The following is a 23,874-nucleotide window of genomic DNA, read 5'->3' on the forward strand; positions in this document are numbered from 1 at the left end:
ATATTTTCAGTAATTATACAATGCAATCAAATAAAATGTAGGCAGGTAGAACATTAGAGACAACCCATCCCTCAATAAAACAACAAACACAGCCCCCCAGACCTAGTCAACTCCCGGAAACGCCCCTTTGTGTCAACTGTATTCTAAACACCTGCTCGCGCTTGTTGAATAGAGACGCATTATGACCCTTCTGGCTTCCCATAACTTTTAAGTAATAAACGTTCCAACGGAAGCTGAAAAACGAAGCCGCTTCAACAACCTCGTTAAATCGAGTTTCTGCTTCACATAATGTAAGCTAACTACACATGTAGATAATTTATTCGCACACGTGGACACAGGAGCCGATGAAACGTTGTGCCAACGCTTTGGACGAGGCTGAACCAACCCGACCGGGTGGCGATGACCATGGAGGGTGTAAAGAAAGACGACAAGCAGAACCCGTTGGCATCTGCCAGCTTTCTTTCAAGGGTCTTTATGTGGTAAGAGACAAGCGTCACAATATTCCGCCTTGGGGTCCGAGTCTGAATGAGCCGCGTGGTGTGCCAGTGAGTGAGAGCTCAATGACCTAAATTATTATGAGTTATGCTGCTTGTCAGTGTCGTCAATTAGTCAATTGAGCGAGTCTATAAATTAGTAAGGAGCTACAGAAGTGTTGTCGTAACTTAAGTTTTAAGTCCAGCCGCTGTGATGTAACTAGAGTAGGAAAGAAGAAAACGTATTCCTCTCTGAACTCTAACAATTGCTTACGTGATGCGTACTACTAGTTACTTTTTCTTTACCATACACTGACAGGCAGTGTGATGGTCAAAACTAGTTTGAAAAGAAACGCAGCCAGTAGTTGGAAACAATGCATCAATAATAATAAATATATAACACCTATAGAGGACGCCAATAATCCTCTATTACAATTACATAAGTGTTATGTAGTTCAGTGTGCGTGTTTACAAACAACCCGCAACACTGAGACTCGCTTTGATGACGTGCATTGTTCCACAGGTAGATCACTAAATCAGCATTGTTTGTATAGATGCACATTATCTATATGACCCTTGATGTTTAGTAAACAGCTTATCTAAAGATCCAACAACCTTGAGTATTTACCCTCGTTTACTTTTCGGGTGTGACTCTTATTTAGATAATGAGGGATGTGAGTCTCTGTCTCATTGTTGATGCTGTATGTATAGTTTAGTTTGTCAGTCTCTAAAACAACATTTAAGTGTTCATAAAATCTCAAACAAGCTACTGTACGAATGCAATCACTCTACACATCTGAGAAGTGTGTAAAATATAAATGTTTGTTTTAGTCTGATGGAACAAGTTTCGTCTCCTGTGAAGCTCTGCTAAAACACACAGCTCATAAAGTTGTCTCCTCGGGCGCTAAAAGAACAGAAGTTGTTCTCCACTCAATAAAATGCGATCCTGTCTTGCACAAGATTTGCGCAGATTGTAAAATACTCCCCCCTAGGTCACTGGGTCACTTTCGACGCCACGAAACATCAATCAGTGGCTGCGTGTTAAGAAATGGAGTGCTTTTTCTTTATGAAAAACCAAAGTGCGCCTGTGATGGTTTAGTAGTGGTTGTGCCGATGTAAATCCAACCTAAAGCTCGGATAGGCAACTTATTTAAGATGCTGTTGTTTTTATTTGTTATAGTTTCCTTTAAGTCCTTTTTTAACAATGAAGAAAACAAAAGCACGGGCCAGAAAACGGATCAAAAACAATGTGGCTGTCGCAGCCTGGTTTGGCTGGTTAGTCATTGAATTTGGACCAACTTCAATGACTGAATGGCTTACCTGCCTGAGCCTGTCATTAAGCCGAAGGTCTTTTATTTATTCATTCAATCTCAGGGACGATGAACATTAATCAACGTCACTGTAAAAGTGGCAGTGTTAGCCAAAAGTCCCTCGGCCTGATGTAAACCATTAAAACAACAAATAAACAACACAACAGGAAGAGGCACGTAAACAGCTGAACAAGCTAAAAAAGCTTGGGAGAGTAAGGCAGCGTCGTGCAAAGTAGGACAGTATAAGCAAGACATACAAGACAATGAAGCAGACAATCAGCATAAGCGGTTAAAGCATGACGCATTACATCACATTACAAAAGACCTGTAAGCAGGAAGCTCCTCCTTCAGCTTAAAGTACCCAGAACAAATTGTTTTTATGAGCGCTAAACCTTTAAAAACGGAGCCTTCAGCAAGTGAATGTAGAGACACGAGGTAGCAGGAGGAAGAACGGGAAATCAAAATGTAACGACCGTAACATTCGTTTTTTGCGGTCGGACAAAGAGTCACAACACTCAAAGGGAGCGGTCAGACGAGAAATACCTGTCTTATTCTCACCACTTTCTTTTTAACCTGATGGAAACAAACAAAAAGCCACGTGCGCTGGAATCTTTCGTTTCATGCGCTCGTATAAATCCAGATAACCTGTTGTAAATATAGATAACCTGCTGAGCGATATGACTCAATCATCAAGACGTCCTCCGAGAACGAGTCCATTCCAGGCACCGGACTTAAACCTTTAGTGACGCAGCTTTTAGCTTTTCCGCTCCGGGCCGCTGGAACACCTGGAAGTCTTTATCTTTAAACTTAAACCCTGTCTTTAGATGAAGAACGGTTTTAAAGGAAATATTTATTTCATTTTGTTCTATTGATGTCGTAAAATCGTACTTGATTCTACTTGATCTCTTATTTTAAAAGTCTTCTCTTGCTTCTCTTGCACTGCAAACAAACAGAGCTCCAACACTGGCTGATGAATAGTTAATTGTGGTGCTTCTTCTCCTTTCGTCGTCTTCTTGTGCTTCTTCTATCCTGCCTAATGACAAACCTGCTGCAAAACAGATGACGCCACAAATACCCCTTTAAACACAGCCCGCGATGTAGCCGTGCTGCTGTCCCCATGTGCCCTCTCACACGAGAACCTCTGCCGTTGTCCACACGGGAGATAGCTTACACAATCCAGTGTGAAAGCGGCTGGACGAGGCTTTGCTTCTGATGGGATTAGCAAGGCTGACAAATCGCTGGCTGTATAAACGCACACTTTGATAGAGGTCTATGTAGGTGTGCTGGAAATGTGGCATCCACAAAAGCTCTAGAGCTCATAAGCCGTGGGACCATTGACTGCAGGGATGATCTCAAGCAAATACGCGCCATTCAGGCGGAACGTAACGTCGGAGTCATCTGAGGTGAACTGGGCATGAGAGGGATGCACAGACCAGTGGCGACCAACCCAGGGCGAGACTTATCTCTGCTGTCTCATGTTCAATTCAACATGAAGCAGTAAAACAACATTTCTGTCTAACAAGCCTGCATAACTAATAACATAAATAGTTTAGAGCAAAGTACGCTGCTTGTTGCTCCAGTTTGATGTCGTGTATGTCCATTATGCAGACAGCCAGAGCCTCCCAAAGCCCTCAGGGAGTTTTCAGTGGACACCGCCTTCCATACTTCAGATGCGCAGGAAATATTTGTAGCTGGATTTCTTTTGTTTATTTCCATTTACAGGGAATAAATTGAATGTGCGTCCTGTCTGATTTGAATGCATCAGAAGTTCCTTTCACACATGTGCAGCGCTCCACAGGTAACCCTGACATTTACCCAGAGGAGCTGCATGTGAGACACTAAATGTCTGATTTGGTTCATCCAGACATTAAACCAACTTTAACCTGGCCTAGTACAAAGTCTGTCTTATTGAGCCAGTGTGTGGCCAGAGACATGTAACCTAGCAACATCACTGGACCACTGGCTGAGAGGTCAAGCAACACCATTGCCTGTTTGGTGACTACTTTTTGCCTAAGCAGGACTGGCTCCTGCAAACCAACCATACATTTTGCCTCATTCCGTTCATTAAGAAGGGCAACATATTGCACTGCAAGGGGTACAATAGAAAAGGACTCACACAGCCATTAATACAATTCCCTCAACATGAGATGCATCCAGCCGTTATAATCCAATGACAGACTGCAGCAGCAGCTGTTTCCGATCTTAAAGAAACCCTGCTGAGTTTTCTTATGAAAGTTTTGTTTACATCTTAAAGAACACATGTTGTGTATCATCTAGGCAATACAACTAGAGCAACTTCGGCAATATGTTGCTGTATAATGCTGTACTTTACCTTTTTAGGGGCATTTTGTGTTCTTCAGTTAATCAGATATCGTAATGTACCATTATATGATTGTCTTGCAATATATCAATTATTGCTGTATCATGATATTATCCTTATCATGGGCCACGTATTGCGATATTATCCTTAGCGTGGGGCGAGTATCGTGATATTCTCGTTATTGTGGGCCGCATATCATGGGCCGCGTATCATGATATTATCGTTATCATGGGCCGCGTATCATGATATTATCATTACTGTGGGCCGCGTATTGTGATATTATCCTTAGCGTGGGGCGAGTATCGTGATATTCTCGTTATCATGGGCCATGTATCGCGTATCATGATATTCTTGTTATCATGGGCCGCATATCGTGATAATATCATTATCATGGGCGGTGTATCGTGATATTATCGTTATTGTGGGCCGCATATCATGGGCCGCGTATCATGATATTATCATTATTGTGGGCCGCGTATTGTGATATTATCGTTATTGTGGGCCGCGTATCATGATATTATCGTTATCATGGGCCGCGTATCATGATATTATCGTTATCATGGGCCGCGTATTGTGATATTATCGTTATTGTGGGCCGCGTATCATGATATTATCGTTATCGTGGGCCGCGTATCATGATATTATCGTTATCATGGGCCGCGTATCATGATATTATCGTTATCATGGGCCGCGTATTGTGATGTTATCGTAATTGTGGGCCGTGTATCATGGGCCGCGTATCATGATATAATTGTTATCATGGGCCGCGTATCATGATATCGTTATCAGGGGCCACATATCGTGATATTATCATTATTGTGGGCCACCTATCGCATATTGTGACATTATCGTTATCATGGGGCACGTATCGTTCGTTGTCCTGCGATTCCCATCGCTAGTTATAGCCACTGACTTTCAATCAGTGGAATAAAATTAATCAATTGGCAGGAATGTGTATGACATTCCCCGCCTGCTTGTGTAAATATATGCTTATGCAAACGCTAGTAGAGCGCATGATGTAAGCAGAAAAAGTTTGATAACCACTGGTCTAACCTGATAGTCATTGTCACCTGTGCTACCAAGGTGATCTGTATTTCATCTGCAGTTCTTTTTAACAGCTAGTACTTCAGTGCATTTTTAAGGTCTTGTATTATATGTAAGTGAGATTATCAGCATTCTCAAAATATCAGCACATTTTCTGTGCATTCAAATGAATAAGCACTAGAGACACAACCTGTTCAAGTAGTCAAGCCCAGACAAGACATTTACTGTACACAAGTTCCACAGAGAGAGAGACAACCTCCAGCACTGTCTTACTCGTGACATCAAAACTGATAGAGCACTCCTACAACCTTTCTAAGAGACTAAAACGGATTATTCAAGTGTGATTGGTAATCTGTGTGACATTAATCCTCCTCGCTTTATAACTCAGTGATAACTGCTTTCCTTTCAGCTGGATCGCTCCGATCCTGAACCTCGGCTACAGACAGAGACTGGAGGAAAGCGACATGTACAGTGTCCTAGCAGAGGACCGGTCTGAAAAACTGGGAGAGGAATTACAGAGGTACTTATCACTGTAACACATTCTTACATCACTCATGAGATGGTTGTGGGTGGGGGGGGTGGATTCTCCTTTTAATAAACGTGACCATTTATGGACCTCAAACTACACTAGTACTATTTGTAGTATCTGAGCAACATTGCATTGGCTCCACAGGATGTAGAAGCCTTACAACCGAAATAAGATACACCGTTATGACCACCTGCCTAGTATTATGTAAGTCCCCCTTTTCCCCACCAAAACAGCCCGGACCTGTCGAGGCATGGACTCCACCAGACCTCTGAAGGTGTGCGAGGTATCCGTCACCAAGTCGCGAGGTGGGGCCTCCATGGATCGGACTTGTTTGTCCCACAGATCCCACAGACGCTCGATTGGATTGAGATCTGGGGAATTTGGAGGCCAAGTCAACACCTTGAACTCGTTGTTTCTCAAACCATTCCTGAACCATTTCTGCAGTGTGGCAGGGCGCATCATCCTGCTGAAAGAGGCCACTGCCATTAGGGAGTTCTGTTTCCATGAACTACTTGGTCTGCAACAATGTTTAGGTAGGTGGTACGTGTCAAAGTAACGTCCACGTGAACGGCAGGACCAAAGGTTTCCCAGCAGAACGTTATCCAAAGCATCACACTGCCTCCGCTGGCTTGCCATCTTCCCAATAGTGCATCCTGGTGCCATGTCTTCCCCAAGGAAGCGACGAACATGCACCCGGCCAACCATGTAGTAAACGTAGACGTTTTCGGCTTGAACAAGGGTGCACTATGTGTTCTGAAGCCTTTCTATCAGAACCAGCATTACCTTTTTAAGAGCTTCTGTAGCTCTTCTGATGGATCGGACCACACGGGCCAGCCTTTGCTCCCCATGCGCGCCAATGAGCCATGGCTGCCCATGACCCAGTCGCCAGTTTTCCTTCCTTGGACTACTTTTGGTAGATCCTGACCACTGCAGACCAGGAACACCCCACAAGAGCTGCAGCTTTGGAGATGCCCTGACTCCATCAGAGTTTGGCCCTTGTCAAAGTTGCTCCCATGCTTACGCTTGGCCATTGTTCCTTCTTCCAACACGTCAACCTCGAGGACAAAGGGTTCACTTGCTGGTAGGGATGCGTGATATTGGATTTTTTGCCGATATCTGATATGCCGATATTTTACAACTCATTTAGCCGATTACCGATACCTATATTTTTTTCCTGCACACCTAATTGCAGAGATCATCAAGTCTCTTCTGTATTGGAATTAGCGTACAGTATAATGGCGATACTCTTATCACATTTGTTACAACGGTCGGGGTGACGGGTCTTGAGATGGTTAATCAAGTTTGTAGTGTTGAAAGACTTTGCCTTGGCTCCTCCTCGCATCACCGAAGCTGAGCAGTCATTGCAAGTAGCAGTTTTGCTATCTATTTCGGACACTTTGAAAAACTTCCACACCACGGACATTTTGGCTTCTAACTCTCTCATGCTGCAGGTAGACACACGTGACGTCATCAGGCTGCGCCGCGCAGGTCTTCTTCGCGCCGGGGACATTGCGCCGAGGTCGGGCATTTAATCACGTATGCAGCAGCCCATTATTTTATCGGTTAATTATATCAGCGGATATCGGCGTGTTGGCCGATATCCGATAGTTCATTTTTAAGCCAATATCGGCCAATACCGATAACGTGCCAATAATATCGTGCATCCCTACTTGCTGCCTAACATATCCCACCTGCTGACAGGTGTCACCGTAACAAGAGAATCAATGTTATTCATATTCAATGTTCAATATTCAGTGTTATGGATCTAATGGAGATTCACTATGTTCCAGTGCCGAGGCAATATGCTGTTTGTGTTCTTTGTTCCAGACTTTGGGACAATGAAGTCAGAAAAGCGACCAAAGAACTTCAGAAGCCAAACCTCAGCCGAGTTCTGATTAAGTGCTACGGGAAGTCCTACTCGCTGGCGGGGTTTTTTGTCTTTTCACTGGTATGTTTTGCCAACTTGTTAAGAAACCAGAAGAAGAAGTAGAAGACGGTATGTGTCAATGTGTTTGTTTCTTCCTCATAAAGGAGGCAATCAAAGTGTTCCAGCCCCTTCTTCTGTGGAAAATAATCCAGTACTTTGAGAATTACGACCCAGACGACCACAGGAGTCTCCACATGGTGTACGCCTACGCTGCTGCCATGTCCATCTCCGCCTTCGGAATCACCATCCTCCAGCATCTCTACTACTACGTCGTACAAAGGATAGGCATGAAGATGAGAGTGGCCATGTGTCACATGATCTACAGAAAGGTCAGTGGATATTCCGATTACGCTGATGACTTAAGACTTCCAGGAATGCTTCACAAGTCTGGTGGAATTTCTCTCGTCAGGCTCTCGGTCTGAGCAGCGAGGCCATGGGGCGAACGACCACCGGACAAATCGTGAACCTCCTGTCGAATGACGTCAATCGATTTGATGAGGTCAGACAACCGTATGCTTAAATACAACCAGTCACAACCAGTCACAACAGGCTTATATGTTGAGTAGCTGATGTACTGTGCTCATTGTCTGCATAGATTACGCTCAACCTGCACTACCTTTGGGTGGGACCGCTCCAAGCAGTGGTGATCCTCGTTTTCCTCTGGTACGAGATCGGTCCCTCGTGCCTGGCAGGTATGGCGGTCATCGTCCTCATGTTGCCTTTGCAGAGCTGGTTCGGGAAGCTCTTCGGCATCTTCAGGTGAGGAACAAGATTAAAACTCGACGAGTTACTTAATTTCCCCCAATATTAAATGCTTTTGTCGTGTTGCAGGAGCAAGACAGTCGTCTTTACTGACAATAGGATCCGCATCATGAATGAAGTAGTGTCTGGCATCAGGATCATCAAGATGTACGCCTGGGAGAAACCGTTCTCAGCGCTGGTTACTGAAGTCAGAAGGTAAGAATGAAACTAATATCTAAGAGTAGACAAACTCTGTGTGTTGGTTAATGTCAGGATGCACTACATTTGCATGCTGCTACTCCGCCTGAGACCCGAAATGTATATATGTAGGGCGATGAGAGATGAGCCTTCTGCAGGGCTTCCAACTTGTGGAATCTTTTCTCCCCAATCAGCAGCAACCGTCCCGGGGACATCTCGAGAGCATCCGTCAATGTGTAGTTTCATTATGTTGTCAAACAGACTAGTTTATCTCTCCTTGCATCAAGTCAAAGCGCCATTTCAAGCTGCAAAGTTGAAGCGAGGCTCTAGGCTTTGGATGTGAAACGGGTTGTTAAGCCGAGTATGTTAAGCTCTTATAAAGTCTGTATATAGCCACTGTTTTAATTCTTTATAATAAGGTAGGAATATTGACCATTAGCTAGGTTCTTGTTAACGTCGATGTTAGTCAGTGCTGGCTCTTTATAAACCATTGTGAATCCCCTTTAAAGCCCTATTCTGCATGAACTAGTAGTCCATTAATAAGGAATTAATGAGTCCTTTTTATGTTGCAGTGTTACGTTAAAGGGAGTGCTGTTATAGCGGATAACAGCACGGCTGTGATTCTGTCACAGGCATGAGGTCGCAGGAAGGCTGCAGAGATAATCTCATGGCTGCAAACTATTGAACTATGACACTAAAGGGGCACGGGGCGGCTGTGGCTCAGTGGTTGACGTCAGAGGTTCGATCCCCAGCTTCCTCATGTATAAGTGGGCGAGACACTGAACCCTGAATTGCTCTCTGCAGCCTCTGCCATCATGTGACGTGTGATTGTGATATGCGTAATAAAAGCTTTGAGCAGTCGCAAAGACTTTAAAAGCGCTACATAAGTACAGTCCAGTTAAAGGGAGTGCTGTTGTACTGGATAACAGCACGGTTGTAACTCTTGTCATTGGCTGCAGTCGTGCCAATGAGCGCTATTTAGCTATTGTGCTAATTCCGGCGTATTTACTTGGTTACTAGGTAGATTAATGTGCGCCGTCTTAATTCCATAGATAAATAAATGAAATGAAGGCTCCAAAGATGATCACCTCAAGTGTCACATTGCTCGTAAACAGCAGCTCTACCAGCAGCATATATTAATAAGCAGCAATAGGCCGCGTCAGGTTACCAAAACCATGTGTTTTTGGTTAAGGACATCCTTTATAATGTTTGACTTGTGGTTAATACAAAGTCTACTTTTATTAGCACATGTTGGAGATATTTCCAGGAAACCTCTTAAAGGGACAGTACACTCATAAATGATCTTTTGACAGTGGAACACACGGAGGTCAGCGTTAGGGCTCGACGGGGGAGACGAGGGTTTAGGATTTGTTGTAGAAATAAAACATTTGCAGGCACTGCTGAGCATTATTACATTTCCCTCGAAGTCCTCGGTTATACATCAACTCAGTAAGTGAAGAGGCTTATCTGTCTTTACATTTTAACAGAACTTTATTGCTGTTTATCAGTTTGACAGCAGAAGGCCAAGGGTTCAACTTTTGCTAAAAACGCAAACTAAAGCGTGCTGAGTCTTCTCAGCTCGTTCCCTCTCTGTGGACAGTGTGCTCTTTGTCAGAGGCTGCCTACGAGCGCTCGCTGCGGTGTCCGCTGTGGAAGAAGAAGGGTTAGGAGCGTGTTATGCTTCACGCAGCAGAAGATTTCTCACACACACGCTCAGAAAGATTCATAGCTCAGGGCTCTATCTTTGAGCTGTCCACAAGTAAAAGTTTTAAGTGCTTTATCCTGCGCCCAGTTAGTGACGCGTTTTCCATCACCCAGCAGCGGTTGGTCTGCCAGAGAGGGTAGGCGGAGCTAAGCGGCTGCTTCTCCGCTCTCTGCAAGTGTTGCGAGTAAACAGTAATCTACTATGGCTGAACAAACAAAGAAAAGCTTGACGACTACAGATACAACTTCAAAAATAAGTGACAACCGGAGCCAACCGTGGCCGTCTGGTTATCTGGGAAGCGTGCTCCCGCAAGTGCCGCCAAAGAGAACGAAACTGAGATCTTGGTGATGATTATTTTAAGTTCAAACTTAGCCAGGAGGATCTTCACTTAAACATTCCTGGACGTGGATTTAGTGCACGCCGGTGCAGATGTTTTCTTTTGCCTTCACACCTGCAGCAGAAAGCAAAATGTCCACCTGGAGCCGATGAACAAATCAGATTTTGCTGATAATAAGTGGAAGTCACTGCGACCTAAAGCCTGTCCCAAACATCTCAGCAATGCCTAAAGGGAACCAACATCCAGTCAGACTTGAGGACTCACGCCTGTCTCATCTCAGCATCGCCTGGAGGGCTCAGCTTCATCTTCTTCTGTTGTCAGAAGTATCTGTTGCAGGCCTCCTCATGCCGCACACAGCCTTCAGGCGGGGATACTAGTTTCTAATATCCTGCCTTCATGCATGACTGATGAGTCTTACAGTTCAAGCATGCACGAAGGACTGACTTCAGTCATTAGAATACTTTCTGTCACCGCCTGAGACAAAGCTGTGCACTCTGCAGATGTCGCTCTCCTCCTCATGTCGTCTTCTCCTTCCAGGAAAGAAATCAGTCAGATCTTGAAGAGCTCGTACCTGCGGGGGCTCAACATGGCCTCCTTCTTCGCCAGCAGCAAGATCATCGTCTTCATCACCTTCACCCTCTACGTCCTCCTGGGCAACACCATCACCGCCAGCTGCGTGTTCGTCACCGTCTCCCTCTACGGGACAGTCAAGCTCACGGTCACGCTGTTCTTCCCGCTGGCCGTGGAGAAGCTGTCGGAGACTGTGGTCAGCGTTCACAGGATCAAGGTAATTCTGTTTGTATGTTATGTAACATTAATCTGACAGCTGTTATTTCCACACAACTACTGGTATAAGTAAGAAATGTTATTTCAGAAGCCCTTAACATTTTATTTACTCTGTTTTCCCGTCATAAAAAGTCAAAAATATTATTGACAATTTCAACATTTTCTGGGAACGCAGACATTTTGTGAAATCAGACTGAATTTGCCTCAGCAAGTCAAACTGTTCGCCTCTAACCTCGTTAACTCCTCGCGTCGCCCATCAGTCCTCGGAAACCTCGAGGAAGAACCCCCGGGGGGACTCCACCCCCCTCCAACCCTTTCAACAACACCTGCCTCACCCCCTCATACCCCAGCCAGGTCCTCCTCCTCCTGAATCACCCTTTCTCCCCCCTCCCCCCTTCGCTGTTCGAGTTCGCTGACCAGATGAAGGAGCTGGTCAATGCTGGAAAAAGATGCATCCCCCGGCCCTCTCCCATTTTCTCTCCCATAAACCCAGCATGGCGCCCACCTCCACCAGTTCCGATACAGCCATCACAAACAAAATAACAGTGCAGCTGTTCTTCTTGACGCCGGGAACACACCGGACGCAGAAGCGCCGCGAATAGTAGCGGAGCGGCCGGCTCGCGCCCTGCAACGATCGCGTCAATCCTGGCAGGAAGTCACACATGAAACAACGAGAGAATGCGGTCAATCTTCTAAATTAAAACAATTTTCAAAATAAAACACCCCGATTGAGAAATACGATGTTATATTTGTGTGCTTTTATATATTTGTCAGTATCTAAACAGAGCGCGAGAGAGATGCACACACGCACACACGCACACACAAACACACACACAAGAAAGTGAGAAACACAAAGTTTGCTGGCTATAGGGGGTGCGGGCGGGGTGTCAAAACACACACGCAAACAGAGAGAGAGAGCATGATGAAAAAACAGCTCCAGATGTGAGTAAACAACAGCTGAGGAGCAGAGGTGCTTGTCGACCGGCGCGGAGAAATGCGCGTCTGGTGTGAACGGAAGTGCTCCGGCTCCTGCACGATTTTCGTTGCGCGGCGCGTTGTGTTGCGCAGCCTCCTAAGCTAAAGTAAGTTACCATAAAAACCAACTTACAATTTACAGTGAAACGGAGACCCGGCAGAAACATGAACGGGCGAAATTACGCATTTATTTTGCTGACATACCTGCCGTATCGCTTCTGATCTGAACACACGGTCGCTTCTTACGTTGCTAACTGGACTGTGAACAATGCGGGAAAGGAAGCCGTGGCTGGAAGTTGTTAAGAGCTAAACGCTGGCTAAACCTCCACACAGACAGAGTCAAATCCCCAAAACACTAAGTACGACCTTTGTAACAGAGTTGTGAATAATCATGCCACATGGAGGAAAGGGAGTCTAGAAAATAACAGGGTCACCTCCCTCGAGCTGTAAAGCTGCTTTCTAAGCTCGTAAAGCTGCGTTCAAATAAATCAAACCATCTGCCAAGATTCAAAGCAGGTAAAAAAAGCCCTGCAACATCTGGCCTGTGTTTTATGATATTACAGCTCAGTCGCTCCCCTGTGCTGTGTAATGTCTGTGAAGCTCTTAATAGATTTAAACACACAGGGATTCAGCTCCGTCTGTAACGTCTGGCAGGCACTGACGGAGTGTTAAAACCTCTGAGAGCTGGCAGAGGAAATGTGTCCAACTTTGATTTAATGGCTCGTTTCCATGTTGAGTTTTCCTCTTTTTTTAACACTAAAAAAGGCCACATGTAACTCTTTATTGTACAGGAAGTTAACAGACAACTTGTTACGAAACACGAGTGAAGCAGGCGCTTTAAAATCAGTGTCAGAACTCGTAATCGACTCCTGCAGAGCGGGCACAACCTGTACTTTGACACTGTAAATCCTTTTCTCCCAGCTGCTTCTGGAGGTGAATAATTAGCTCCGTAACTCAGCACTTTTCCAAGAACTTTTCAGAACATCTTCATGTTCAGGTATAATACTGAAGATAATTTAAAGACAGGGTCGTAGGGGTCACAGTGTAACAGCATGCGTGTGTGTTAACCCCCCTCCCAGACGTTTCTCCTCCTGGACGAGGTGGAGAGACAGACCTTTGCTGCGCCTCTGGAGGAAAAGACGGAGGAGAGCGTCGAGATGGAGAAGCTGACCTGCTACTGGGATAAGGTGAGGAGTTAAAGCATACAGGGATGATTGCAATGTAATCAGCGTACAGTAAGGCTGTTAGAATAACAGGCGTTTTTTCCCTCTCTGTCAGAGTTTGGACGCTCCCTCTCTGCAGAACGTCTCCATCACTGTGAGGTCACAGCAGCTCCTGACTGTAATCGGCCCGGTGGGGGCAGGAAAGGTCAGCGCGCCTGTGTAAACTCTCTCCCTGCTTAAATAAACTCTGAGCACTAACAAAAAGAAAAGTGCTTCATTCGCAACATCCTTTTTTGCCAACAGTCCTCCCTTTTGAGCGCCATCCTGGGCGAGCTGCCGCTCGACAAGGGGGCCCTTGAGGTCAAAGGTCGGCTGACGTACGCGGCCCAGCAGCCGTGGGTGTTCCCGGGAACCATCCGCAGCAACATCCTGTTTGGGAAAGAGCTCAACCGACAGAAGTACGAGAGAGTCGTCAGAGCCTGCGCGCTGAAGAGGGTGAGTGTGACACAGTGCAAACAGCTCCCTCTGGTGGACAGACAGGAGGCTCTGCTTTTAAGTCCCTTTAACTTCAATTACAGAGAAAAAAATGTTTTACTTTTTACTACTTTTTTCCCATCAACACAGCTGTTAACATTTTACAGCAATATGACAAAAGATAGCTCAACAGCACATATAGATAAAAGGGAAAAGCAGCTAGTAGCAGGTAGCCTCTAGCCTCCACTTGGCAACATAAATAGTATCTGCCTTCTCCAACCTCTGCTGTGTTTGCGCGCAGGACATGGAGCTGCTCCCGGACGGAGACCTGACGCTGATCGGGGACCGAGGAGCCACGCTCAGCGGGGGACAGAAGGCTCGGGTCAACCTGGCCAGGTGAGAGCAAAGTGAGCGCTGCTTCCAAACGTGTCTCGTGCTTTGTATTTCTGTCGCTCTCGTCTTAGTGTGAAGGCAGCTTACACAAGTCGGAACATGTTGGGGTGCATTTCTTAAATGTTTCAGGCATGCACATATTTGTGTCACAGTTAGGACACATTCAGATATTCTCTTGTAACATCTGTTCTGTATTTTGCATTAAAACGTGTGTGTGTGTCATTTCAGGGCTGTGTACCAGGACGCAGACATCTACCTCCTGGACGACCCTTTAAGCGCTGTGGATGCTGAGGTCGGGAAACATCTTTTTGAACAGTGAGTGACGGAGGTCAGGAGGTTAAATGGAGGAAGTCGGGAGATACAGCTAGTCCAGCATGATCAGGAAGGCTGTGGCTAACTGCACCTAGCCTGTAGACTGGTCTGCTCTTAGGTTTTTAAGTGGGCTGAAGGTGACCAAGGGGCGTTTCAGACCAAGTGATCTGATTGGACAAGAGGCATTCCATGAGTGCTGATATAGAGTATAACATCACTGGGACTTTTCACTGTGTGTATCACTCCGCCTCAGCCAGGTGCTCTGAATACAGCAGACCGTGTATGTCTACATTGATCTTCTTTCACTGGTTGATGATACATTAAAACATACAGATAAAAAACAGCTGATCTGTGTAACCTGTAGACACAGAGTGCAGGAGGATGTTTGTGTTGCTTAGCAACAAAAGTCCACTTTCAGTTCAGTTGGTGAAGCAAAAAATAATCTGTTGTTGATTGTTACTGTTTCCTAATATTTGCTGCTTGTTGTATAAAAGCAATAACACAGTCAACGCCGTGCTGTTATACTGAATATCAGCACGGCAGCACGAGGCCGCATTTATTAATATTGTTTAAAGACACCCCATACCGTGTGTGTGTTCGTGTGTCAGGTGTATCTGCGGCCTGCTGAAGAACAAGATCCGTATCCTGGTCACGCACCAGCTGCAGCACCTGAGGGCCGCGGACCAGATCTTAGTCCTCAAGGAGGTGAGTGTCCAAGGAGAGTACAATATAGACTACACTTTAGAGCCTTCTCTCATACACCCAGTGACATAGGTGACGCTTTTAATGGCTGTGTCTCTCAGGGTCACATCATGGCCCAGGGGACCTACAGCGAGCTGCAGGGCTCGGGCCTGGACTTCGTGTCCCTGCTGAAGAGCGACGAGGAGCAGGACGCTCGCTCCCGGTCGGCGGATACAGACAGACTGTCGTTACACAGCCACAACTCGCTGTGCTCGTACAACAGCCTCCTGCCGCCCGAGAGCTGCAAGAGTTCCCAGCTTCCTGTAGGTACAAAAGCTAAAACATACAGTATGCTCTATGAGTCAAACAGCCACATGATTTACCTTTTCCTTAAAGTCTTATTGATCATCAGTGACTTGGTTTGCAGGCTGAGGCGGTTCACACCCTGGCGGAGGAGACGCGCGTCGATGGAAACGTCGGCTGCCGCGTTTATCGCACATACTTCACAGCAGGCTGTAACTATGTGGTGCTGTTTGCTATACTGCTGCTCAGTATCGCAGCCGAGGTAAGGCTGAGGAGTGATGTTACACTTTACCGTTAACAAGCTTTAACATGTTGACGAATTCAAGAACGAAGAAATATTCTGTAAATAAAGCACGTGTCAGTTTTGTGCCTCCCTCTCTTGGCTTCATCCTTTAAATAAGGCAGTGAAATCAGTCTGTGTAGACCACAAGTCTGTTCATGAATCTTTTTGTTATATTACGGAAGCCCTAAGCAGACATGCATCCATACATTTTATCTATTATCCGTTTAAATTACAACAGAAATAACTCCTATCACCGAAAATGAAAGTGAATAAAATGTATGCATGCATGTCCGCTTAGGGCTTCCTTAGAAAAGAACCTAACCTGGTGTGACACCTAAGCTAACATGCTCCCCTTTGTTTGCGTTTGATTCCCAGGCTGCGTACATCCTGCAGGACTGGTGGCTGGTTTACTGGTGAGTGTTCCATCAGCTGGAGAAAGGCAGCATGCACAGTAGCTGCTGATTCAGAGAGTGCAGACATTTGCGTAGGACTAAAGTCCAGTCTTCTATGATTATAATAATCTGCTAGCACAACTGCTACATACTGTATGTGTAGATGTACACTACTCAAAATAATCAACAGATTGACCAAAATGTCCTTGCATACATAACAATCAATGTAAGAGCTTTCACACCGAACGTCAGTCTGTGTGGGGAGACTGCTCTCTGATTGGTCAGAATTTCCTCGTGGGAAAACTCCCTGATGTAAACAAAGAGAGAGAACGAGAAGAGAAAGAACAGCAGACTTTAATGTTTTTACTTTCAACCGACATTGTTCGATCAGTTCAACTCTCGTATTAGTGAAATTGTTTGGTCAGCCCGTTTCCTCGTTGCTCCCCCACGTCTGTCCTCTACTCATCATGCTGCGTGGCTGTCTTTGCCAGTATCAGCGCCCGCTAACAGCCCTCAATGCAAGTCCGTTTATGTTCTCGATTCAAATCGACTGTACCTGAAGAGACGCGGACCGTGGTTCGTTTGGGAACGCGCCGAGTCCCGTGTTTTCTGGCGGACAGTGGTCCGGTTGTTTGGTCTGCACCGGAGTCCGAATGCGTGTTCTCACCTGTCCAAACGGACCGGACTTTCAGAGTAAAGTCTCAGCGGTGCCTTTAAATTGTACTTGTTAATGTTTCACACATACACTGGTGCCAAACAAGTATAGATATAAGCTTGTTATCAAAAAAAGTCACAAATTTGCTCCTGATCTCCGTCCCTCAGTTAGCATTTTTAGCTAACGATTTAACGCACTATAATTTCTTGTTTACGAGTTGGATCAATCTCTGTAATCCTGCTGACAACAACATAAACCCCCTCGGAGGAAGTACTAATGTGTGACCTTTGCTGATGTGTTCATCTTGTCTGGCAGGGCCAAAGAAGAGTCCGCTAACAGCACGACGATCGCTGTTAGCATCAGAAACGGCTTTAATGCTACTCGCTCCGATCAGGACCATAAGCTCACATTTCACCTCACCATTTATGCAGGTAAGTCTAATATGTGTCACCACACGTATTTATTTAAAGTGTCCACAATGATGTCTGTAAAGTGTTGCTGCTGTTCCTCCGTCAGGTCTGACAGCAGCCGCCGTGGTCTTCGGCTACGCCCGGAGCCTCGTGATCTTTGACAGCCTGGTGCGGTCGGCTCAGACGCTGCACAACAGCATGTTCAACGCCGTCATCCGCACGCCTGTTCGCTTCTTTGACGTCAACCCTATAGGTGATTAAACTTCCTGTTTGTACACAACAAATCCACCTGAACAGGATGTCATGACTGTACAGCTCAGACCCGACTGTTCCCTGCTTTGTAGGAAGAATCCTCAACAGGTTTTCCAAAGACATCAGCCAGATGGACTCGACGTTACCCATCACCTTTGTGGACTTCTATCAGGTGGGAAGATTTTACAGATTAAATCATGCCTAGATCTTTCCCAATGTTCCTCACAGTGCGATGATGCCTGTTGTGTTTTGTAGTTAATCTTACAGAACATCGGCGTCGTCGCCGTGGCAGCCTCGGTCATCCCTCTCATCCTCGTCCCCGTCGTTCCCCTGCTCCTGTTCTTCTTGTACCTGAGGCGTTACTACCTCTGCACATCACGAGATGTCAAACGTCTCGAGTCCACAAGTACGCGTCCGCACATTCGAAGATTAAAGCGGCGGTTGCTATTTAAAAGAAGTTAGCGTTCATCGCCTGTTTGTCCTCTTCTCTGCAGCTCGGAGTCCGGTCTTCTCCCACCTGTCGTCGTCTCTTCAGGGCCTGTGGACGATCAGAGCCCTCAAAGCTGAGGACAGGCTGAAGAGAGCCTTCGATGGACATCAGGACCTGCACTCAGGTTCTCCTTTGACTGTTAACAACGCAAACAAGTCCTTTGGAATACTGCACTTTTCTTCTGTGCTGACATTTTCTCTCTCTTGTTTCAGAGGCCTGGTTTTTGTTCCTGATGACCTCCCGCTGGTTCGCGCTTCGCCTCGACAGCATTTGCTCCATATTTATCACCTTAGCGTCGTTTGGATGCATCTTTCTCAGAGATGGTGAGGAAGCCGCTGTTGCAGATGTATGACATCATTATGCTGTAATTACAGGGTGATATGAAATTTTAAAGGGGGGGTATCATGCTAATTACAAGCTTCATATGTCACTCTGTAGTACCTGTGGAGTAGCTTAGCATAATTTACAGTTAAACAAACTCCTCATGTTTCTCACACTGGTGCTCTGTGCAGGCCCTCATACAGCCTCTGCCTGAAACGACCCAGTCAGCTCTGTCCCTTTAAGAAACCCCGCCCCTCTTTTCTCTCCCTCTCTGGGTAACCCATGCCCAATTTTGCAGGGCGCGTTCCCGCTCTAACTCTCTGGAGCTATCCCATCCTCTAATTGCAAAGTAGGTTTTAGTTTAATGAGGTCAGCAGCTGTCGGCGTAACGCACGGCACACGGGTGTCTCGCTGTAGAGCGTCGCTGTTATGGACTTGATGCTGGACGAGGACGAGGAGTCGCGACGTTATTCCTCTCGGCCTTCACACACACTCATCATACTGCACTTTGTGTTTCTTCAGCTGCTTGAACAAGTTGTGTTGCTTTGCGGCGCAGACACAGGTTTCATGCGCTCTTTGCATGCTAGTTTTTCATTCTTAACGTCACCTGCCCTGAACCCGGAATACCTCCAAGCAACGGAGGACGAGCCGTTTTGGGGGGACCGGTGTTTCGGTTTAACGTAGCAAACATGTCATGCAGGCGACTAACGCTCAAAGACGTTTATTTTGAGACCATAATGAAGAGACTTTCATGAGGACAGCTACGTGTTCTCTATCCTCGACAGCTGCTGTAACCACGGCAACCAAAGACCACATTCTAAAAGTCACAAGTTAAAACGGTCACTCGTTGAACTGAAACATCTGTTTCACTCTAAACTGCCGCTGCATGACGTCTTCCCCAAAGGTGAAGCCAAAGCCTCTCGATCGGGGAGCAGCTGTTAGTTTAAGCAGCAGAGATTTCAACGGGTGTTCGCTGTCAATCAATTATGTAACCGTGGGAACCCCCACCACCCAGTTGAGTGTTCGAGATCACTCCCGATTCATTAATAGGTTGAACTAATGTTGTAAAAAGCGTATGTCTATTTCAGATTTTATACCTCTTTCAGATTGTCCAAGCATTTTCGTAAAGCAAAGCATTCTGGGTGTTGGTGTTTCTTAGGGCTGGACGCTGGCGAGGTGGGCCTGGTGCTGACGTATGCTGTGACACTGGTGGGGAACTTCCAGTGGACGATGAGGCAGAGTGCTGAGGTGGAGAACATGGTGAGACTTTAACAGCCATCAGGTCATGTGGATAGTTCTATCATTGGATGTTGACACTTCCTGGTTTGACAGCTAGGTTAATTTACCTTTAACTATTTATAGAGACACACTGCAGTCGTAATAACGTTATTCTTTACAAGGTTAAAGATGTGTCGATTGTGTTAACTAAGTGAAGCACGTTGGAGACACTTTCGGTCCTGACGAATGTCTGTTTAATGAAATGTTCTGAAAGTGAGTTAAAGTTCCTCCTCCTCAGATGACATCCGTGGAAAGGGTGGTGGAGTACACTGAATTGGAGAGTGAAGCACCCTGGGAAACCCAAAAGCGCCCTCCACCCGATTGGCCCAACAAAGGCCTGGTGACCTTCGACCAGGTCAGCTTCTCCTACGGCGGAGACGGACCAGCGGTGCTCAAAGACATCAGCGCCACCTTCACCCCCACTGAGAAGGTGAGACATCCAGGTTTGCCGTCTCAGCATCCTGCAGGACGATGAGTCACACTCTGTCTTCTCTCCAGGTCGGGATCGTGGGGAGGACGGGTGCTGGGAAAAGCTCTCTAGTGTCGGCTCTGTTCCGCCTGGCAGAGCCTCGGGGGAAGATCCAAATCGACGGTATTCTGACCTCGGAGATCGGCCTCCATGACCTGCGCCAGAAGATGTCAATCATCCCTCAGGTAGACATAAGCTCACCTCCTCACACTACAGTTTTAAAAAGCTCACTGTGTTTCACTGGGTCGTCTGTCCCCCCCCTCTGTCCCCCAGGACCCGGTGCTCTTTACCGACTCAGTGAGGAAAAACCTGGACCCTTTCAGCCAGCACTCTGATGAAGACCTGTGGAGGGCTCTGGAGGAGGCAAGAGTCCACTCAGCACCAACAGTTAATTAACGTCTCACTGTGCAGCTTCCCCCTGACCCCGTCTCCTCGCTCCCTGCAGGTGCAGCTGAAGTCCGTGGTGGAGGAGCTGCCCGCCAAGCTGGAGACGGTTCTGGCCGAGTCGGGCTCCAACTTCAGCGTGGGCCAGAGACAGCTGGTGTGTCTGGCCAGAGCCGTCCTGAGGAAGAACCGCATCCTCATCATCGACGAGGCCACGGCCAACGTGGACCCCAGGTACTGCTGAGAGAACACCCCTGTGCTTCCCAGCTCAGGGCTTCAAGAGTTGATGTAAACACACGTCTCCTGTGTGACTCCTCGTTTCTGTCTCTCTGCAGGACGGACGAACTCATCCAGAAAACTATACGGGACAAGTTCAGAGAATGCACTGTGCTGACAATCGCTCATCGCCTCAACACCATCATAGACAGTGACAGGATACTGGTGAGTCTTCTCTTCTGTCTCAGTGTGATATGCTACGTTATAGACATTTAGCTCGTCAGCTCATGTGGGGCCGAGTCTGTCGCCCTTTTTAGCCGCAGTTTGTTTTTCATAGCGTTCAAGCACAAGCACGAGGTGTAATCAAACAGCGTGTGCTGCTCCGACTTAGCTGCACCATAACACCTCCATGCGTCTTACATAGAAGATGGTCATGTAAAAGGGGCTTTTATCAACTGTTGGTGCTGTACGTTAATCTGCTCCTCTCGTCACATTTTTGGCTCTACAAACATGAAACTTACATCAACACGTTCAGCAGACTCTTCTGGTCCAGAAAATATAAACATTTCGCTCATGACAAATTCGTTGTTCTTTCAAATTATGTATAAGCACTTTTGAGAGCATGTGTATGTCTTTCTGGCCTCTTATCAGGGCAAATAAAACACACCCTTAAGTGTTTGTGAACCTCTGATTCGTCAGTGGGTTACTGACATTTGTCCTCCTTTCAGGTGCTGGACAGTGGTAGCATCCAGGAGTTAGACTGTCCCTTCACCCTGTTGCAAAATAAAGAGGGTGCTTTCTACAAGCTGGTGCAACAGACGGGCCAGGCCGAGGCAGCCGCCCTGCTGGAGTCTGCCAGAAAGGTGAGGCTCCTTTTTAAATAATGTGTTAAAAACATGCTCATGTTTACTGCTCGTTTGAACTCAAAGGATGAATTTTCTTGTCTTTAAAGGCAGCACAGCGGTGTTGACAGCGGGACAGGACTGCCAATAGTGAGTAGCATCTGAGAGCCGGAACCTGGTGCTTCAAGTTTCACAATTGACCTGCTAATAGTAATTTCACATCTTCAGCAACGCTTGTGAATACGCCAATGACACTTGAATGTTTCAGTGAAAGACTGTGAAACCTCAAGTGGTCGTGTTGTTTTAACTGTAATACATTTTTGTATTGCCCTTTCTTATAAAGATTTTTACATGTCTGAGTTTTGCTTCTTTTCTTTAGACAATAACAAGCTGTGCGCGTCAGGAAAAGTGTCATTCAGGTAAAAAGGCTTATTTATTACCATCACTTTACAGAGGGTGTGGTAGGTGTTTATGCAGCATTCGATAACACAAAGTCTTCACATGTATGATAGTCGTGACACATTTCAAACAGGAAATACAACAAGGGCCAAATAATTACATTACACGTGTTCACCGTCCTCCCTGTAAACAGTGGAGTGAATATGAGCGGTACAAAAAGGCAGCGTTAAAAACAAAATAAAGATTCGTCTAAAATCAGTAAAGTTTCACACAAACGTACAAAACGGATCTTTACTGAGACTGTAGAAACTTCTGCTGCAGTGTGATTGGTTAGATTTGGTTGTCATTACTCCTGTGCAATAATGCTACCTGTATTTACAAAGGCAACTTTGGATTGAGACACGCTGTCATTGGTCAACATGTGCAAACCTAATAAGGCACTTACAGTTCTTTTAAGGATTATGCGGCCGTTTAAAGCAATCTTTCGGTTTACTGAGCAGCAATTAGTTAACATACTGAAGCAAAGAAAATAAATAGATTCATGACAAAAGTTTTTACAGTAGTGATTTCCATGCTTTGCAGCTTGAAGGAAACAGCTTAGTGTGCACGTGTTTGGCTCAGCCACGTGAAGGCCACACTGAGGCCGGAGCCTCTGCAGGCCGTCGTCCTCCTCGCCAGCTGCCGTGATTGAGGCCTTTCGATCCAGGCCCCGTGTTCGTTCGTCAGAGGCTGGGGGGGAGCCCGGGCACTTTGAGGACTTCTGGTGAAGCAGCGAGTCAGCGGCTCACAGAGCCGTCTCGAAGATTACTAAGTTGCCATCCGCTGTTTCTGCGTGTCCGTTTGAAATGATGGGACGGCTCCTGCTGTTGTACGCCTGGAAAGACAACGTATGCACTGTCAGACTCTCTTTTTCTACATTTCAAAATGTAATGAAAGCTTATTTTGTAGGATTAAACTGACCTGTTTAGCTGCCTGAAACAGAGCTGCTGCCTCCTGCTTGCCCGTCTGATGCACCATTTTATAGAAGATTCCCTCTGGATCCTGAAGCAGGGTGTGCGGCTCGTCGTACGCATGAATCCTCCCTGCGTCCAGAACCTGGAGACAAACATCAGCAGGACTTATTGACTGACTGGTTTGAACTGTGAGACAACAAAGACAAACATGCTAACGCTAGCTGTAACCGACATCTCCCTTAGTATCCAGATGGAAACTTGAGCTTTGCAGCAGTTCTGTGTGTTGTGATCTCTTTGCTATGGCAATGCTATAACAGTCGTGTAGCAAAGCACACTCGCAGCTGTGACAACCACAAGACCTCAGATGAACAGCTTTGTTTAAGGGTCAGTTCAACTAAATATTTTCTCACATACAGGACGTCAGGCTGAACTGAGCTCACACTACATGACTTCTGCAACTTCAAAGCACAAGAGTGCAGCAAATGTATGGAAGCCCGTTTCCACCACTTAGATTAAAGACTGCTGTATAGCAAGTCAAAAATTCATAATATAGCGTGTAAATAAAACAAGCTATATACTATGACATTTACTTTTTTTAACATGCTATACTATCACTTTTTTCGACATGCTATACTATGACTTTTTTGTGAGCTTTTTCGACAGGCTATACTATGACTTTTTTATCACGTTTTACGACATGCTATAGTATGACTTTTTTGTGAGCTTTTTCGACATGCTATAGTATGACTTTTGTGACCTTTTTCGACATGCTATACTATGACTTTTTTGGACATGCTATACTATGACTTTTTTACCACTTTGTACGACATGTTATACTATCACTTTTTTTGACATGCTA

At 46.0% G+C, this 23,874-nt stretch overlaps 2 protein-coding genes across 2 annotated transcripts in view; one reads left to right on the forward strand and one right to left on the reverse strand.

Moving 5' to 3' along the window:
* The first annotated feature begins 273 nt into the window (after positions 1-273).
* LOC138603499 (ATP-binding cassette sub-family C member 4-like) lies at positions 274-22,057 on the forward strand. The gene is made up of 32 exons (XM_069675311.1): positions 274-479; positions 5,557-5,667; positions 7,504-7,624; positions 7,708-7,932; positions 8,013-8,102; positions 8,199-8,362; positions 8,435-8,560; positions 11,122-11,371; positions 13,425-13,532; positions 13,624-13,713; positions 13,812-14,003; positions 14,284-14,378; positions 14,604-14,690; positions 15,296-15,392; positions 15,491-15,691; positions 15,796-15,933; positions 16,330-16,367; positions 17,317-17,432; positions 17,518-17,664; positions 17,756-17,835; positions 17,919-18,069; positions 18,158-18,277; positions 18,366-18,476; positions 19,634-19,734; positions 19,991-20,182; positions 20,251-20,406; positions 20,495-20,584; positions 20,667-20,839; positions 20,941-21,046; positions 21,550-21,684; positions 21,774-21,813; positions 22,043-22,057. Exons 1-31 carry the CDS (start codon positions 400-402, stop codon positions 21,789-21,791), a joined length of 3,909 nt encoding a protein of 1,302 aa, XP_069531412.1. The 5' UTR covers positions 274-399; the 3' UTR covers positions 21,792-21,813; positions 22,043-22,057.
* A 20-nt stretch (positions 22,058-22,077) lies between these two features.
* LOC138603498 (ATP-binding cassette sub-family C member 4-like) overlaps positions 22,078-23,874 on the reverse strand; it is a 39,182-nt gene continuing 37,385 nt past the window's right edge. The window contains exons 30-31 of the mRNA XM_069675310.1: positions 23,023-23,157; positions 22,078-22,936 (exon numbers count right to left, since the gene is read on the reverse strand). Of these exons, the coding sequence (XP_069531411.1) occupies positions 22,847-22,936; positions 23,023-23,157 (225 nt within the window). The 3' untranslated portion in view covers positions 22,078-22,846. The remainder of the gene's footprint in view (positions 22,937-23,022; positions 23,158-23,874) is intronic.

The sequence above is a fragment of the Semicossyphus pulcher genome, unplaced genomic scaffold, assembly GCF_022749685.1.
Source record: "Semicossyphus pulcher isolate SPU_LCO1_2020_fin unplaced genomic scaffold, fSemPul1.0.p SCAF_24, whole genome shotgun sequence".
Lineage (NCBI taxonomy): Eukaryota > Metazoa > Chordata > Actinopteri > Labriformes > Labridae > Semicossyphus > Semicossyphus pulcher.